The 19,617-nt window shown below is 33.6% G+C and overlaps 1 protein-coding gene across 1 annotated transcript; it reads left to right on the forward strand.

Moving 5' to 3' along the window:
- The first annotated feature begins 1,238 nt into the window (after positions 1-1,238).
- On the forward strand, positions 1,239-18,051 carry LOC133189718 (metal transporter nramp1 homolog). The gene is made up of 15 exons (XM_061325121.1): positions 1,239-1,355; positions 1,786-1,908; positions 2,043-2,121; positions 2,354-2,501; positions 2,660-2,798; positions 2,950-3,105; positions 3,549-3,618; positions 5,242-5,348; positions 5,593-5,682; positions 5,773-5,802; positions 13,082-13,302; positions 13,409-13,484; positions 14,168-14,245; positions 16,116-16,148; positions 17,941-18,051. Exons 1-15 carry the CDS (start codon positions 1,239-1,241, stop codon positions 18,043-18,045), a joined length of 1,572 nt encoding a protein of 523 aa, XP_061181105.1. The 3' UTR covers positions 18,046-18,051.
- The last annotated feature ends 1,566 nt before the right edge of the window (positions 18,052-19,617 follow it).

The raw sequence follows: 19,617 nt of genomic DNA on the forward strand, positions 1-19,617 counted from the left end.
TCTTTTAGGTTCGACAACTTTCAGAAGTGTTTCTGGTATGTATGTATTTTTGTGGTAGATATATGCCGTTTTTCATAGACATCGCTAACTATAGGTACCTAATTTAAACTGCATTTGCATACTCTGATTATGCAATGAAAGTCCTTACGTTTTGATACCTAAAAAATTATATGGACCCTACGGATGACCTTTTGACTTTTGAGATCTTCTCAGCATCTTTCTATTGTGATATCCTCAGTATGATACACTGCCATTTCTCATGATAGTCCAGGGTACACCACTTATGGACTAGCAGCTTCTATACTTTGTTGTTTATTTGTGTTTTGCAGCTAAATTAAACTTTTGTGTTGGTCAACAACGTCTTCCTGTTTCATAGGCATGCGATATGTCGTAGTTCATTTCTGTCCCACTGTGATACAAACACACAGTGATGGTAGATAGAGATCAGTTATCTGATATTACAACAAAATGTTCGCTCTCTCTCAGTTCTTAATTGTAATTTTAAGTTAATACGGATACAGATAAATACAGTTTACCGCTTTGATTTAAACGTACCACGGATTTTGAAATTTGTACTTTGAACAGCACCAAAAATGAAGGTTTTGATTTTGTTCTGTTTAGCATAAAATGATGGATCAAATGGTAATTAGTCATGTTCACGATTTCGTAAATTAACAAATGTCCATTCTGACAGACAGACGGTCATTCATGCACCTTTCGGTCACGGACACTTTGTTTGAAGTTTACAATAACCTGTAGCTATTTGCATATCTCACATTTATATAATTGTTTATATTGTCTTACGTATCACAATTTATATCTACCCATAATATTTATCTCCCTAGACATACTGATAAACACTGTTATGAAAAACTGGGGTTAATCAGGAAATAAATAAGCCATCAAAATGACTGAGGTGAGTTCTCTTTTTTATGTTGTTTCACTGAAAGTTTATAATAAAAAAAAAAACATTTTTTCCTCTTCAGTGTGGGTCAAAGTTAACACCCACACAATTCTTTTTTGCGTGGTATCACCGATTGTACTTGACAAATACATCCCTTCAAAGAAAATCACTTTGGTTGTTAATACTAACTTCAGCTACTATCTGCTTTGTAATCGCCGAATCTTTCTATATCCAAATGAGCAAAAATATGTGAGTACTTCATCACATGACTCTATCATATGCATGAATCGTATGTTCTTATACAGTAGGACTTCCGGAGCCTAGTAGTGTAACCATGGAAAAGTATAAAACATTGGAGGAAGATGTTGCGGGGAATAACACCACTATACAGAAGGACGGGGGAGGATTCGAGATAGCCGCTGGTCAAGTCAGGGTTCCTAAATCAACAGGAGTAAGTTGCACTATATGCTGAGTTATTTTAGGAATGACTAAACTTTGCCGCAAATTTTTACGTGATCGGAAGGTCGTGGAATCAAGCTCCGGTCACGAGGAACCCAAGTTGATATAAAATAGGTAGACCGGGTAGTCTTTCGAATTGAAGCCATTATCACGGCAGGCGTTGGCACTGCTCAGTGGTCCTGACTGCTAAATAAGGTCTAAATTTGAAGCCCTTCACCGATATCTCGTGATATTTCATAAGAGTGAAATAGTCTTGAAATAATCAAGCTGCAATCAATCAATTAATTATCACCAATCAATTAAATTTGTTATCACATTCAAGGCTGAGGTAGGCGAAGCAACGATATAGATGTACATATATATATTTGGTGAAAAGGCTACCTGGAACATCGTAATTGTAAACAGGCCCCATGTCTTTGCAGAAGGCGTTCAGCTTCCGGAAGTTATGGGCATACACTGGACCTGGGTTTCTGATGAGTATAGCCTACCTTGACCCCGGAAATATAGAATCCGACCTTCAAGCCGGAGCCATTGCAAAATATAAGGTAGCACTGAAAGCCTACCACAAACGAATTTTTAAATGCAGTAGACAATAATGAATGAAATGTTCTTCTAATGAATATTTTTTAAAACATTTATTCTTTTAACCAGTCTTCCTTCTTTTTCATGATTTCGTTAGTTACTATGGGTTTTGATGTGGTCCACTGTACTGGGACTAATGCTTCAGTTACTAGCAGCCCGACTGGGATGTGTCACAGGTACTTTTTCCGTAATTAATGGAAATATGCTTTGGCAACTTTTTTTTTTGCGTGACAGCGATAATTATTATACCTACACTTTCTAGAAAGTTCGGGTATTTTGTTGTTATCATTATTCATTAAGTGAAGATTGGCCCTATTCAGTATTATATACACTTTTGTTGTATGCGATTATTCTTTGAGCTATTCTTATCATATGTTTAGAATTGATTATTGGTAAATTATTTTATAGGAATGAATCTCGCAGACGTTTGTCGTCAGGAATATCCCAAAATTCCGCGGTACATACTTTGGCTAATGATGGAAATCGCCATTATAGGAAGTGACATACAGGAAGTCATAGGATCATCGATTGCGATCAATCTTCTCTCCAATAAATTGTAAGAAATACTTCTAAGTAAACTATGGATTCAAAATGTGATCATGTTAATGGAAGTGTTTCTAAGGTTTTATTACATACATGTATTTGATATAGAATGACGATTTAGTAGACCGGATAAAGCATTTTTAAAAGCTATTTCCCGTCTTTCCGCCCTAGGATTCCAATTTGGGCTGGTGTCCTCATTACCGGGGCTGACACATTCACGTTTCTTTTCTTGGAGCAGTTTGGTTTGAGGAAGTTGGAGGCGTTCTTCTGTTCCCTCATTACAATAATGGCCGGAGCCTTTCTCTATATAGTGAGATCATTCTTTTAAGAAAGTTTTCGATTGGTAACAACAATTTGACAAGATGTAAAATTTCTATATTGGATTCGTTCTAGAGTGGTTTCGGTTATTTCAGTGATCTTGATATTTTGGTAGTATAATTTGTGTTTGATTTTCTTTGCAGTATATCAAAATTAAACCCAACCAGGGAGACATCCTGATTGGTCTATGGTTTCCATGGTGCCAGGATTGTAATAAGGATGCGATACAACAATTGGTTGGAATCGTGGGAGCAGTCATTATGCCACACAATATTTATCTTCACAGTTCATTAGTATTAGTAAGTTGTTAAAAGAACTATTCAAGTTTACATTTGTGCAATCACTCTCAAGATCCTTGTGTAATATTAATATGACAACACAAATCCGTTGACCAATTAATTCTTGAAAAAGGTATCTGTTTGAATGCATAGGATTTTGGAAAACATACAAAAATTATAAAATAAACATTACATTGAATGTTGTTGTTTTGTTTTTTTTTTTAGTTTTTTTCCTGGAACTGAAACTGTTAAAACCATTTAATTATTTTAGTGTAATTATAGCATTTCTCAATGCGACATGAAATTACAACAGGGAGAGCATTAAGAAAGTCTTTGTGTTTATTCATATCATTTTGAATATACGAAAATTTTAGGTTTGATTTTTTACAATGCTTGTTGCAATATACACTTGCTTGAATTAATTAATTATTTTTTTTTTAATAAATAACGATTTTTTTGTTCAGTCTCGTATTATAGATCGAACAGACAGAATTGAGATTAAAGAGTCGATCAAGTACAACAGCATAGAATCGGGTACGTTATGATCCCCACCCCCAGTGGAGTCCAAAAGAGTTAAGTAAAATATTTTAATTTACTCAAAAAATAGTTACCTGTGAGTATCAATTGTTAAAACACGAAATGCAAAGTGTCCTGGGAATAAAACAAATGTAGTCAGGTCAACTCGGCAAAATTGGTAGTAGAAACACATTTTTTATACAGCAGCTGTGTATATTTAGAGGAAAGCTTTACAAAGCACGAACGATAAATGATTTTGGGCATGAAGAGAATTTATATGAAGAAGTACATAATGAGATTGTCTTGTTCATTTTCAATGCAGGGTGCCTGCAAGTTTCCCTGGGTGAAATGTTCAAAGATAATGAAGTATTTGTGAACAGAAGCTTTACGTACCTAAATTTGGAAAATACATGCAAATAATGTATTCAATTATTTGATTTTGGTCATATTTAATGTCAAGAATGCTTTAATCTATTACAAATTGTGTGTGTTTTTCGTTTATGCTATCTGACATCAAATAGCAGATCACCTTAGCTACATAAAACTACCATGAGATTAAAATTATTCAGTATGCAGTGTTAGGGTTCTATCGCACCTTACTGGATAGTGCTAAAAGATGTCGTCACACCTTATTGGAAGTACGGCGACAGAATCATGAGAATGCAAATCCTTGGTAACTTTGATGTAAGTCATCCCCGCCGCTTTTCGATGTACTAGAGTAATCAACGCATGAAGACCGAACGATTATAAGAAATGCATCGCACAAGCAACGGTCAACTAACGTTACATTTCAGTAACGAATGAGTACCTTAACCGTGTAAAACGAAGCACATCTGAAAAACCTGTTTTCGTACGATAGATTAACGGTCGTGCGGTCAGTGTCCAAGGCAAGTCCGGTGTATCCGTTACATGACCGGTAATTGACCAGTTGTGACTTAGGTCCTTTGGACTCTAATGTAAGCAGAAATGTCAAGTACAGAAGAAATGCATGGGTTCCGTACGAAATTTATGCCCACCTCACTTTAAAGGGACACCTAGTCCACCGGTGTTCGTTCCAAGTTTTGAAAATGCTCAAAACTTATGGCCATATAAAACGAACTTCACCGGACGTCTTCGGACATGAACGTACTCACCAAGTAAGAATCGGACAAAAAAACGTGTGTAAACGTAGACGACTGAAGGGATTGAAAATTTTGTCACCTGTTTGACGTCCGTAAGCGCTATCCGGTAAGGTATGACTGAGCCCGTAGATGTCCCTGAACTTGAACAAATGAGTAATTACTGAGTATTGAGCCAATATCAAATTCGGTGTGTTTTACCATAGGCACTTGGGGTATGGACACCCCCCCTTTTCCGTTTTTTTTTTCTTTTTAAATCTGGGTTCGAGTCACCTTTTTCCTATTTTTTGTATTCTAATATGCACTATATGTTACCAATAATGTAACTTTTTTGTTTCTATAAGCTGTTTTTAAATATATCGTTTTCGACTGATACATAAAAAGAGAGAAGGCTTCTTCTTCACGGGGGGGGGGGGGGGTCCATACCCCAAGTGCCTATGTATTATTCTAGGCCAGTATCAGGAATGTTATTCTTATGATCATTCTCTTTGTAATAGATTAATGCTATTACATGCTTTTACAGCAATAGCTCTGTTTGTCTCCTTGCTTGTCAACCTCTTTGTGGTATCTGTGTTTGCCGCAGCCTTCTCAGAACCTAAGTACGCCGACACAGCCAGCTTGAAGGTCGCGGTAAGTAACTCTAGAAACATGGGGTTTTTAATGACTTATTTTACTTTTATTAATGTATATACAAGTGTACCATTTAAATCAGAGCATTGTAAATCGTATATACTTATTATTTTGCATTCAAATAATGAGCAATCGATCAAATAATATAGCAGCATACATGTATTTGTCCACCACAACTTTGGGATTTTCTTTTGTGTTCCTTTCAGAAGACAACCAATATGATTTTTCTTTTTTTTTTCTACAGGGTGATTGGTTGTATGAAAACTATGGTTTAGCGATGAAAATCGTGTGGGGAGTAGGAATTCTAGCAGCAGGACAGAGTTCAACTATGACGGTACATGTTTTGCAATCAATCTTTTCTTTTCCCTTTTGGCATTGATCATTTGAGCCAATTTTACCTTCCTTTGTATTTTTTTTATTTCAGGGAACATATGCTGGTCAGTTTGTGATGGAGGTATTACTTGAAGTATTAAACTCAAATGTTACATCAAGAAACTGTGTTGTTTCCTTGCACCTGCATATTATCAGCACAAGTCCATATAAAGGTTGTCTCCAGTAAATCTTACAATATTTTAGAAAGAAGATGGGTGAACATGTCGAGCAAAAAGCCTATAGTGTGACAAACATGAAGGTGAAAAATTAAATCTCAATTATTTCAAAATTTTCCTTGATATTTCATTTAACATTAAAATATACTTTATATAAAATCTCTACAATTTGCAAAAATATCATTGAAATTATTGAAATTTTTATTAAAAAATTAAAAAAATATTATTGAGATTGAAATTATTTGCTTATGAAATATTGTACATACACTAAAGAGGGCAAAATGAGTCATTTTCTCATACTATAACGCTATTTTTCGATATGAGTGGGTCTTCGCTCCATTTTTTTTTTGAAAGTTAATCCTCGAAGTTTGCATAAAAATATACATTTTTTGGTTTCCTAAAATATGAAGCAAAGACCCACTATACCTTAAAAATATACTTTTATGACACATCATTCGCATCTTTTCGAGAAATACTTGGAGTCCATTAAGTCAAGGGTCATATCACAAACATGATTTAAATGCCACTGTTCATCAAATCTTGAGTATTCTAGGGATAGCGTGCTAGTCTCGAAAGAAAATGATACTCAGGATTTTTATTGCTAAGGTTCGAACCCCCACGAATATCACATTATTTTTTAAATAAAAGAATAAATTTTCCGAGAAAATTTTCCTCAGAAAGTTTTGTTTATCATAATTTCATACATTTCGATAATGAGAACTTTACTGAATTCACAAATTGAACATGAATTTTATATATTTGAATTTATAGGCTTTCTGCACGCTATGTTCGCCCATCTCCTTACGAGTATTTCTAGCTTTTTGGTAAAAAATGTTTTTAGATAAATACATATATCCTCTTTCTTACAAGAAAGCTCATGTCGCAATTTTGCATGAATTTTTTCCCACTGTATGGAAATCCTGGCCTCGCCGCCGTTAAACAAAATTAAGTCTAGAATTGTTCTCAGGTTTTATGGAGGTGAATTTAAGAATATTCTTGACTGAGTAATTCTCAAGACTTGAGGATTTTTTTTTTTGAGAATTCTCACTGTTTTATGGCGGCGGAGCCTGGTATCAAGATGCGACACATTCCCACTTTAGAACCAAAATAGTTAAGACTATTCTCTGTAACCACTTTAACTTTTTTGTCACGCATAGTCTCCGATTTTGATGAAACTCTACTCATTATTACAACGTGATACCAAAAACATATATGAAATAAAAACTGGTTCCTATGTGTCTTGGTTGCCATGGTAACAGCCGGAAACGTTTTATAAATTAAAAGATTTTCAGATACTTTGAATCTATATTGCGGTTGAATAAAGACTAAGAAAATCGAACAAACCACTCTCAGAAAAACATTATACCTTGTTGCAACCTATGCTATAGAGAGACTAATCAGTAATTAGAATATATCTATCTAAGTAATTGATAACAATGGGTACATTTGAAATACATTTTAAAATGCCGAAAAAAACACTCAATATTTACTAATAAAAGGTGTTTCATGATCACACTCAATTAACAACACTAGGAAAAAAACAAATAAAAATATTCGACTTTAGTAATATATGGTATTTGCAATATTCTATAAATAACTTACATGGTTGCCATGGTATCACAGTGTAACCACACAACAGTTTTGGTTATTGCTGCTATCTTAAGGAAAAATAAGGAAATTCAATCTGGCAAACATTAATCCTTAGGACTTTGTAACACAGACAACATAAGAAAAATTGGGATCAATTGCTACTCTGTAGTGTAATCTGGAAACAATGTACCAGTGGTTAAAGTAATGATTCTTTGGAAAATGTTCGATTTTGTTAACTTTATAGCAATATTAAACCCTATGTGCCGGCTTTTTGCATCCAGTCATAGATTGTGTGGTAGTCAAAATTGAAAGTCAGGTTAGTTGTTCATAAATATCAATCATAAAAGTTTTGGGAATCTATATACAAGGGTACGTACGTATCCAAGGAAAAGAAATATTTTTCAGCTTTTAATACATATTTTTTACTATAATTTCTATAGCAAAGCTCTATTTCAAAGATAGGTTGGGATTAAGATATTTAGAAAATAAATTTGAAATCTCTTTGCAGCAGGGTTGGCCGGGAAATACCAGTGGTAAATACCGGTATTTCCCGTCCCGGGAAATACTACAAATTTTCTCTAAACTTGGAAATATTGGGAAATACTGGGAAATACTAAGTTATTAGAGTTTTTTATTTCTCTAATTCATTCGATCTTATACAAAATTTAAAAATAAAATAAACATAAAAACAGAAAATGAATAATATGGAATATGTCTCAAATTGCTACATAACATACTCAGAATGTGTCGCCTACTCCAGGTCCCATACCCAAAAGCATTCTGAAACATTTCCCTGGCTGTACAAAAACAGGAGTTTTTCAATTCAAGTTTCTTTTCAGTTTTGTAAAATTATTAAGTTTATTAATTATAAATCCAAGAACAAAAAAAATTGTTTTTATCCTTCTATAAACACTGTAGTTATTACAAACAATCAATCGACATGTTGTTTTAACAAATTGCTCTGGACAGTTTTGTGGTCCTGTTTTTGAGAGATAATTACCTTGAGTAAAACTAAAGGCTTCTTCTCAGATTTGATATTCATACCATACTCTACATTTAAGAATTTTCTTAGATCCTTCTTTAGTTACATAAAAACCCAACTGGGATCTTTGTGTTCATTTCATAGACCTTTATAGACTACATCTGACTCAAGCACTCATGATTGGTACATTGTATACTCGTATGAATATACTGTGTTATGATTACATGACTGTATATAAAATGAATTACTTGGAAACCAGAATTTTTTATATCGGGAACAGTGATACCAGGTAGATATCTTAGCCAATAAGGTGTACTACATGTCAATATGAATGAAATATGTACCTATTTCTTATTTCCCAGTATTTCCCGGGAAATACCAGTAATTTCCGGTAATTACCAGTATTTCCCACCGTCCTGGGAAATACGAGTATTTCCCAGTTTTTTGCCAACCCTGCTTTGCAGTATTAAAACCATAGCAACCATTGCCAAACAAAAAGATATTTACCATTTATTCCATCAAATACATGTATGTTAAAAGGATTCGGTTGCATTTCAACCTAAAGTTGATTTTATTTTTGTATGTATGTGTATGACTTTATAAAAAGTAATGAATAAAATTATTACATTTAAATATTTTGTTACCAATAGCTGATTTTCCAAATATGTTTATAATGCATTTAAGACATTAAACCTTTAACTTGGAAACAACCATTGTCCCTTGTCTGTATTGCTGCAAACATTACGTTAAACATGGGGCTGTGAAAATGTTCAAAAATGTCTTTTTCAAACTTTAGGGCATGCTGCCATGATAACCATGACACAAAGCAACCAATTTTTTGCCTGATTTGACTTTACGATATCAAAGACTTTTATTATATAGAGTCGGGAGAAATTCTAAGACTATGCGTGTCACAGTTCGTATATCAAAGTTCAAGTCATTACAGAGAATGGTTCTTAACCTGTGATCTACTTTTCGGCTCATTTCAAATTTTTCAACCTTCTAAGACCTAAAATTGCAGAGCAAAAAGAGTGATTATTAGTCCCCTACCGGTGAAACTGGAGGGGACTATAGGTTTCCTCTGAGTCTGTCCCTCCGTCTGTCTGTCTGTCCGTCTGTCTGTCTGTCAGTCTGTCCCACTTGGTTTTCCGCACTTTTTTCCTAAACGCTTGCAGATATTGAACTGATTTTTGGTATGTGAGTGTATCTTGATGAGTTACAGATCAAGTTTGCATTTCGTTTAGCTTCATTGATTTTTGACGGAATTATGGCCTTTTCAATATTTAAGGGTTTTCCGCAATTTTCTTCTAAACACTTTCAGATATTGAGCTGATTTTTGGTATGTGACTTTACCTTGATTAGTTATAGATCAAGTTTGCATTTAGTTCCGCTTCATCGATTTTTGACGGAATTATGACATTTTCAATTCTTAACGGGAACCAGATTACACTTGCCGGTAGGGGACTAGTATTGCTAATGCAATACTCTCAGTATGCTTGTTTTGATTTCTTTAGTACAGTAACTCTGTAACATCATTTAAATGCAATCAAGGTGTGCTTCAATACTACCCAACAGAATATACGGGGAATGGGCATTTCATTGGGGCTAATGGCACAAATATATATATATATATATATATATATATATATATATATATATATATATATATATATATATATATATATATATATATATATATATATAAAATCGAGACTTACAACCATACAATTTTTTTTTAAAAATGCAAAAATATTAAAACATGCCTAAAACTTTAAAAATACTGGGATTCAGATGCATAGGAAACTTTAAAAAAAATGTCAGTATTAAACCTCATGAAGTTACTACATAAAAATCATTACAAACAAAGGTACATAGCGCGTTCCAGTAAAGGTTCTACCAAGGCTATTTCTTTACTCCGCATTAAAATATTTACGGCAGTGAAGGAGAAACTTCAGCAGTACTGTGCAACAATATATTCGAAAAATGATGTAAATCGGATGTCGATACTTTCAAACTCTAATGAACTTTTAGAAAAATTTTAAATCACAAAATTTTTCCAAAATCCATAACAAACGTAACGACTTTTCATCACTTTATACAACCATTCCCAACGATAAATTAAAGTCTTTTTGACGTGAAAGACAGCTGCTTTTTTTCAATAAAAATGGAACTCGTAAATTTTCTTAACTTGTAATTGGTCATTTGCAGAATTATTTTATTAAAAACATTCTGATTGTACACAAAAGTTCTCTGAAGTTGATATAAAAAAGATGCCTGGGTTTTTGATGACATACCTATGTAATTTGTGGAGATCAAGTCTTTCGACAATCTGCTGGATTTCAAATGGGTACCGAATGCATCCCTTTATTAGCAGAGCTATTCTTTTATTAATTCTTTACTCCTCAATAAGATATTAACAGTGGTGAAGGAGAAACTTCAAGAGTATTGTGCAACAATATATTCGAGAAGTGGTGTAAATCAGATGTGGATACTAAAAAATTCCAAGAAACTTTTGGAAAATTTGAAATCAGAAGATTTTACCAAAATCAACAGCTTAAAAACTTACGACTTTTCAACTTTATACACAACCATTCCCCACGATAAGTTAAAGTCCAGGCTTTTTGATATCATTGACAGCTGCTTTTTCAATAAAAATGGAACTCGTAAATATACTTACCTTGTCATTGGTTATTTGCAAAATTATTTGTTAAAAAACATTCTGATTGTACACACAAGTACTCTGAAGTTGACATTAAAAAGATGCTTGAGTTTCTGATTGACAATATCTATGTGGTTTTTGGATTCCAGGTCTTCCAACAATCTATTGGAATTCCCATGGGTACCAATTGCGCCCCGTTATTAGCGGACCTTTTTTTGTATTCATATGAAGCAGAATTTGTCCAAAATCTTGTACGTGAAAAGAAGAAAAGACTTGCTGTGGCCTTCAACTCGACATTTAGATATATCGACGACGTATTGTCAATTAACAATGGCTATTTCCATTCTTATGTCGATACGATATATCCTGGTCAGCTTGAGATAAAAGATACCACAGAGTCTGACACATCTGTTTCATATTTGGATATTTTACTTGAAAAAGAGGTTTATGGTAATCTAACAACCAAGCTTTATGATAAACGTGATGACTTTAACTTTTCAATCGTCAATTTCCCTTACTTATGCAGCAATATACAACAATTTACACACTGAATTGTCGACGGATTTTCCCGTTTTTTCCTTATCATGACAAGGAGCACACGGCGGGTGTGACCGGTCGGCAGGGGATGCTCACTCCTCAATGGCACCTGATCCCACCTCTGATGTTTGGAGGTCCGTGTTTGCTCTGCTCCTATTTTGTATTGTTTAATGGACTTTTGAGCTTGAATACTGTTCGTTATCTCCATATATTTCATTGAAGCAGAAATCATTTTTTAAAACATTCGTCATGAGAAGAAGAAAACACTTGCTGTGGCCTTTAGCTCGACATTTGGATATATCGACAATTAGCAATAGTTACTTCCATTCATATGTCGACACGAAATATCCCAGTGAACTTGAAATAAAAGATGGTACAGAGTGTCTAACACATCTGTTTTATATTTGGATATTTTACTAGAAATATACATTAATGGCAAACCTTACAACAAAACTTTACGATAAACATGATGACTTCATCGTTAATTTCATTTATCTATGCAGCAATATACCATTATCACCTGCATATGAAGTTTATGTCTCCCAGTTGATTCGATACGCAAGAGCATGCTCTAAGTAGGAAAAATTTTGAAATTGAAAAATAAGTTGATGATACAAGGATATCACCATTCCCGTGTAAAGTCCAATTTCGCAAATTCTATGGTCAATACAATGACCTAGTTAGTAAATACAATGGAAATCTTATACGGTACCAATCTATCATTAAGTCGAATGTTAACTGATATTTTCGTACAAATTGTTAAGCCATTATTTTCACATTGAATTGTCTACGGATTTTTTTTTCTGTTTAACCGATCGGGATAAGGAGCACACGGTGGGTGTGTCCGGTCGACAGGAGATGCTTACTCCTCCATGGCACCTGATCCCACCTCTGATGTTTTTACAGATCAGTGTTTGCTCTGCTCCCTATTTGTATTTTTCAGTGGACTTTTGAGCTTGATTACAGTTGGTAATCTTCATATTTCATTATACAAAAATAAAAAATATATTGCACATTGCACATAAATTCACTTTAGCCAAGTTACGGTTGTTTTTGAAAAGTATCAGTCGATAAATTCAGGGGCCCGTTTTACAAAAGAACTGACGACTAAGACCAAAACTTAATTCTGCTTATATCGTTTTAATTTACATTATATTGAAAATGGTTTTAATCTTTTTAAAGGGAATGTGGTAAGATATTTTTACGCTAGAAATTTTAAACAGAATGATTAATTTTGCAAAATCTTGCAATAAACTCAAGTTTTTGGTTTTAGTTGTAACATTTTTTGTAAAACGGGCCCCTGAATTTGCAGGAAGAGAGAAATATACCAAATTACACAGTAATTCTATTGTTTCACTCGAAGCGATTAAATTACGAGTGAATTGGAGCATTCTTTAGTCCATTTTTGAAATTTTAGGGCTTCATCCAGATAAAGTGGGCTAAGTGGAAGAGAGTATTATTGACCAGATCCATTGCCATGGGGCCTACCATAGCTGTGGCGCTGTTAGCAACTAATGACCTTGACATGATGAATAATTGGCTGAATGTCCTTCAGAGTGTACAGCTACCATTCGCCCTGTTACCTGTGTTACATTTTACCAGTAGTGAACGAATCATGAAAGAATTCAAGAATGGAAAGTAGGTACATATATAAATTTTGTAATAAAATAAATGAAATTAGGAGAAGATATTTTTGTATTACTTTGGGTTTTTTGATTTGATAAAACGATATATTCAATCGTAGGGCAATGAAGGCTATTGTTTGGTTACTGGCAGTGTTAGTTATGGGCATTAATTTCTTCCTAGTCATTGTATTTGTGGTACGTATTCTTTAATCAAACCTGTTCAAGTGCTTTAAATTTTAAATTAAAGCTTCCATCCAAAGCTAGATACATTTAAATTCCAAATAAGTATATATATCATATAATATGGATCAAGAATATTCTTTTCGAATACCTTCGTTCATCTGTATTTCCTATTTTATGATATCTCGCAAAAATATTATGGAAAATAGTTCAGAATCAATTAAATATACGATATATATATTAGATACTAGATTGATTTAAGGAATAACTTTCTAATTTTTTGGATTCATGATGTGATCAATCGAGTGGCTTGCGTGATAATTTGCATAAACGCCGAAGGCGTTTATGCATAAAATTATCACGCAAGCCAATCGATTGATCATCGTCATGAATCCAAAAAATCTGACAGTTATTCCTTATATTTACATGCTCCTGATTCTGCAAATTCCCGTGCTAATAGCCCCGCTTCTGTGTCTATTTGTCCCGCCCCGCACGTGATTTTTTTTAAAACCGCGCCTATCGATGAACCAGTAGATTTATGTAGAAATAAAGTATTTTTACAATTTGTAATTTTATCTCGGACAAAGACATTGGAAATGTAAATATTCCTTAAATCAATTAAATATACGTAATGTTACTCTATTGTAATGATATCATGTATTTAATTGTACATGTAATTTTTTTCTTTGACATTCCAGGGAGCGGACCAGTCCTGGTATACGTATCTAATCACGTCAGTCATACTTATCATATACTCATTATTTGTAGCGTATATAGTAAGTAATCAGTTTTCTTATATGCAGATTTTATGCATTTTAAATTGGGTCAAATAGAAATTGAATCATGATATGTAGTTTCTTTGTAGACTTTAATTTGAAAGAGAAAGCACAAATTTAAAAAAAAAAGTGCTTAAAATGCTGTGTTCTGATTGTACTATACATTGTCATGATCTAAGTCTTCAATTTAACATTAAAAAAACAAAACAAACAAGCAAGACTTTGTAAACACATTAATGTAAATAGATACTAGCAAGGAAATCCTTTTTGGCAAGGCATAAATATTGCGTTCTTATTGCTTTCATACAATCGTGTCCAGGCAAAACTTTTCAAAAACATTCATCGTAGACTTATGATGTTTGGCATATGAGGGAATCAACAATAGGTAACATGTTTAGCTTTATCATGAGTGACCTTCGACCTCAGAGTCAAATTACTTTTTATCAAAAAAGATTTCCGGACCTGAAATCTTTAATCGTTTAATCTAAGCTTATGATACATGGCAGACTTCTTTAAACACCATTACAAATCACATATGGACGTGGATTCGACCATAGTCTTAAAATTAAATTATTTGCATATTTTTGGCAAGAAAACTCGATAGATGTAAAAGGTGACGATAACGAAGTGATCAATCTCAAAAACCCAGTAAAGAATAAGAATCGTGAACAGAACAAAAAACAGAACTTTGGATGAAACCAGAGGTAGGATCAGGTGCCTAGGAGGAATAAGCATCCCTTCGACCAGTCACACACGCCGTAGACTTAATGGTATAAACTATTACCTAACAATTGGTGGGAAACATGTCAGTCCAAAAAAAAAAAAGAACTCAATGATAGGATGTATTTACAAACAAGGTCATTATTAAGATCATATAATTTGCAGATTAATGATTTTAACCGAGATAGTTGAAAACCCTGTAACAATAACCCGGTCGGGGTAGCCTTGTAATTGGGCGGTCGCTTCATGATTGTGAGATACAGGTTTCGATTCTCGTTCCTGCGCCGCGTCTCACCTGACGATAACATAGTTAGTGACTGTTCCTTCGCCAAGCGCCCGGCATTAAAAGTGAAAGTTTTGGGTCTATCGGGTGAGACGGTAGGCGTTGGCAAGATAAAGAACCTCACTGCTCAATGGCCCTAAGTGCCGGGTAAAGGTCTAAATTTGAAGCCCTTCACCGGTATATGGTGACGTCTCTATATGAGTGAAAATTCTCGCCAGGGATTATACTACACACAGTCAATCAATACAGTTGATAGTTTGATAGCTTTTTAAATACTTTTACCATTTTATAAGGTCCTTCGGATGAGACCGCATAAACCGAGGTCCCGTGTCGCAGTAGGTGCTGGCACAAAAAAGATCCCTCACTGCTCAGTGGCCGTAAGTGCCGAGCATAGGACAAAATTTGCAGCTCTCAACCGGCAAAGTGGTGGCGTCTCCATATGAGTGAAAAATTCTCGAGAGGGACGTTAAACAACATACAAACAAACAAACCATTTTATAACGCTAACAATATTATTATATACCCGATTATTACGCAAACTTCTGTTCATGTAAGTGATAGACTTAAATCATTAAATGATACATTGTTAAAACTATGATACAGTCATTTAAGGTGACAGATTTTTTCAGCTGTTGGGCGGTCTTCATATTGTTGTAATTACTCTGCACCAAAATAGTATGCAATTTATGGAAGCCTTTCTGGAGCGCAAAAGTAGAGACTATAAAAGTAATGGTTGAAAGTACATATCAAGAATCTTTACTTTGAAGAAGAAATTGTTTTATTGCTATTCACGGGAATTTTATACTTGTCAACAAAAGACCAAATAATAAAAGATAAATTCTTCCTAAATACTGACATTGATTTCAGGCTCTGGGTCCTGGCAAAGTTCTGAAGATAAAGGTATGTTGCTTACTGTATAATAAAAAAAAAACTATTTCATTGGATATTTTAATTATTAACTATACATGCAAATTGCCAATTCAACTGCAATGTACAATCGTACGATTAAATGTATATGCTGATATAAATTCAACTTTATTCTTTGAAAGCTCAAGGATTATATCAATCTGTGAAGAATAAAATCCTCAACTATCTTTCTAATATTTAACAATTACTTGTCTTCGCACTGTGATATAATTATACCCACACCTTCTAAAGAATATGTTATTCGTCTGTCTGTCACACTATCTAACACCTCAAACCAATTCATCCAACTTTGTCAAACTCCACTTAAATTTTATGAAAGAGACAAATTATATTTTGGAATATTTTAGATGGTGTTCTGTTGATATGCAATAAGGTTTTGGAATTTTCATTTTCACTCTAAAGGCAAATTTAGGGGCGAAAAACAACATATTCCTGCGAAAACCTTGTTCTCAAATCTTGTTCTCATAATTTCTATATTTTTTTTTATGAAGTAGCCAAATTATATTCTGTTATATGATTGATTATGTTCTGTAGATGTGCAATAAGGTTTCAGAATTTTTATGTTCACCCTGGGAGCCAATTTGAAGTCGTAAAACATTTTTCCACAAAAGCACCCTGGTTCCCAGAACTCTAACTTTTTAGGCAGTAGCCAGTTCATCTTTGTGATTGGAGATATTCAGTCGATGTGTAATTAAGTTTGAGAATTTTCATAAAAGAGGTCAATTTAAGGCAATAAAACGACATCACTCTTTTAAAGCCATTTCTAGAACGTTCTTACAATTGACGCAGTAGCCAAATGATTGTTTAGATGCTTTATATTTCCAGGAGGCCAATAATTGTCCGATAATTTTATATTTTAAGTACAAAAGCTTGCTTTTCAACTGTAATGAATTTATTGTATGAAATACTAATATAAGATGCCCATGTAGGCTAATTGGCTACATGCTCACCTTGGCATTTCATGTTCAATTTAATATTTATGAAAATTATTGAATAACACATTAGTCACCCAAAGATAATAATTTTAGAGACAAACACTCAAGTGAGTATTTCTGTTTTATGATAACATACAGTCATGGTATGAATTCGACAACAATTGTGTCTGTGTTGGGGCAACGATTTTAGTAAAACAAAATACCTACGACAATATCATGGGTTTAAATGAAGAAAGTGTGAGGGATTACATGCGGGGATCTAGAGGGAGTGGGGGTCCGAACCCCCTCCCCCTCCTGGAATTTGCATAGTTATAAAAAGTATATACTGAAGCAAATAAAAAAAATGACTTTGGAACCCCCCCCCCCTTTAGAAAACGTGGACCCCACCATCACCACCACGAAATAGGTGTTTTTCACGTTTGGGAAAAGGATTTTACGTTTTTGTTTTTTTGTTTTGTTTTTTTTATTTTATTTTTTGCTTGTCAAGAAACTTTTGGGTTGGAATTTTTTTTTGACTGGGGTGCCCCCCCCCCCCCCCCTTGGAAAAAATTCCTGGATCCGCGCCTGGACTAATAATTCAAGTTCAAATATGATGTCGACACTTTTTTCTTTGTGAGGATAATTAATCTACCACATTTTGATCAGCGTTGAAAAAAATGACTTTACCATTTAATGTTGCCATATAATTCTTTGCCGATATAATTGACCAGTAGAATATGACTTCACTATTTAATGTTGCTTTATGTAATTCTTTATACATGTAGATATACTTGGCCTGGAGAATATGATTTCACTATTTAATGTTGCTATGAAATTCTTTATACATGTAGATTTACTTGGCCAGGAAGTTTGGTTGGAATGAAGAGCTAGTCATAGAGGAAATGCTGAGGAGGAATTCCCTCACCTATCTGCCAGACAATGTCCATGCTTTGTAGCACTTCTTAAACTCAGTACAAATTCTTTTCAACTAACTTTGTTTTGAATGTTTAGCTTTGTTTACTGATGTCAGTACAAAAAAAAATTAAACATTTGATCTTCTTACTTATTCAATTTACTTATAAAGACAATAACGTGTAATGAAGTATACCGGTATTATGACAACGTTATATAACACTTTTATAAATTTTAAGTGAAAGCTTGAATTTTACCAAAATCGCACTTTTCTTACAAATGACAGATGGCAATTGTGATGATATTTGAAGGAACGGAAATCAACAGTGAATGAAGAAAAGGGACATACAGGTCTAAAAACAAATTAAATGCTCATTTTGGAAATTAATATACTGCTGCCAAACAAAAAAAAGTAATAATGATAATTACTTGTATAAAAAAAATAAAATCCTATATTTTAAGCATTTATATGTAGTTAAACATAACCCTTACTCCACAAAAACTTCACATTAACATGAAACAGAGAGAAACACAACAAAATGTTTGTAGGAGCATTAGTTATTATAATAAAACTTTAATGTTTGTAGGAGCATTAGTTATTATGATAAAACTTCTTTTTTCTTATAGTGTCTTCCTTGACATTTCTTCCTATAAAGGACAAATTACAAAATAAAAGACTTATTTGTAGAACGAAACAAAACTTCTGAGATTTGATTAATAATGTTTTTTGTAACATATGATTGATGGGATTAATAACTGGGGTTTCAGAGGAACCTTAAATTGTTTGTAATCTCAAAGTGATGATAAAACACGATACAAAGCTCCTAAAGGGGATTATTGGCTTGTGTTTTCTCCAGATTTTATCAACTGAATTTTTTACAGGCTTTTATTTAAAACTAGAATTATGCAATTTGAAAGTTTTTTCCCCCTGAAAGAAATAGAATAACAAAACAGATGCCATATTTTTGGGGTTCACAATACCTCAATGTAATTCAAAGAAACTCCCATAAATATTGTTTTGTTGAAAGCCTTGATATTTATAGCTTTCTCCTTGCCATGAAACACGAACTACGCGACAACATATCATTATCATTAGATAACGAGCTATAAAATCTGATTAAAGAATCATCTGACAGTTTATTTTACGTGGTTGATTTTAGACTTATTTTGTGTATTCAAGACGAGCCAATACACAGATATGGAAAATTTAGCTACTAGTAACTGACTTAATTAAAATGTGAATAAAGCTAACTTCTAGTAACTGGTTACTAGTAACTATCTACAAGTGGGAAAAGTTAGCTACTAGTAACTGGCTACTAGTAACTGACTTAAAATGTGAATAAAGCTAACTTCTAGTAACTGGCTACGACATGTGAGTAAAGAGTAAAGGTAGTGTTGGTACTTTTTATATTTCTAGGCTGTGCTTCGTAAATTATAATTTTCGTTATCATACTTCGTTCATTACTAAGGAAAAAGAGAACACAGAGGGAAAATTTTTTACTCTACCATACATTTTTGAAATAATCTGCTTAAAAGAATTCTTATTTACTTGATAAAAATACTTTGGTGTTAAGTAGATTTTGTACAATTAGAATATTTTAGCTCACCTGTGCCGA

Source organism: Saccostrea echinata, unplaced genomic scaffold, assembly GCF_033153115.1.
Source record: "Saccostrea echinata isolate AGI-Se365-2 ecotype Australia unplaced genomic scaffold, CSIRO_AGI_Sech_v1 ptg000019l, whole genome shotgun sequence".
In the NCBI taxonomy this organism is placed as follows: Eukaryota; Metazoa; Mollusca; class Bivalvia; order Ostreida; family Ostreidae; genus Saccostrea; species Saccostrea echinata.

What these genes read in the sequence shown, in the direction of transcription:
- LOC133189718 (XM_061325121.1), top strand. Translation starts at nt 1,239, where the DNA reads ATGGAAAAGTATAAAACATTGGAGGAAGATGTTGCGGGGAATAACACC. An exon ending in GAGCCATTGCAAAATATAAG is followed by an intron (nt 1,909 to 2,042) that starts GTAGCACTGAAA and finishes TGATTTCGTTAG; the next exon opens with TTACTATGGGTTTTGATGTG. An exon ending in GACAGAGTTCAACTATGACG is followed by an intron (nt 5,683 to 5,772) that starts GTACATGTTTTG and finishes TTTTTATTTCAG; the next exon opens with GGAACATATGCTGGTCAGTT.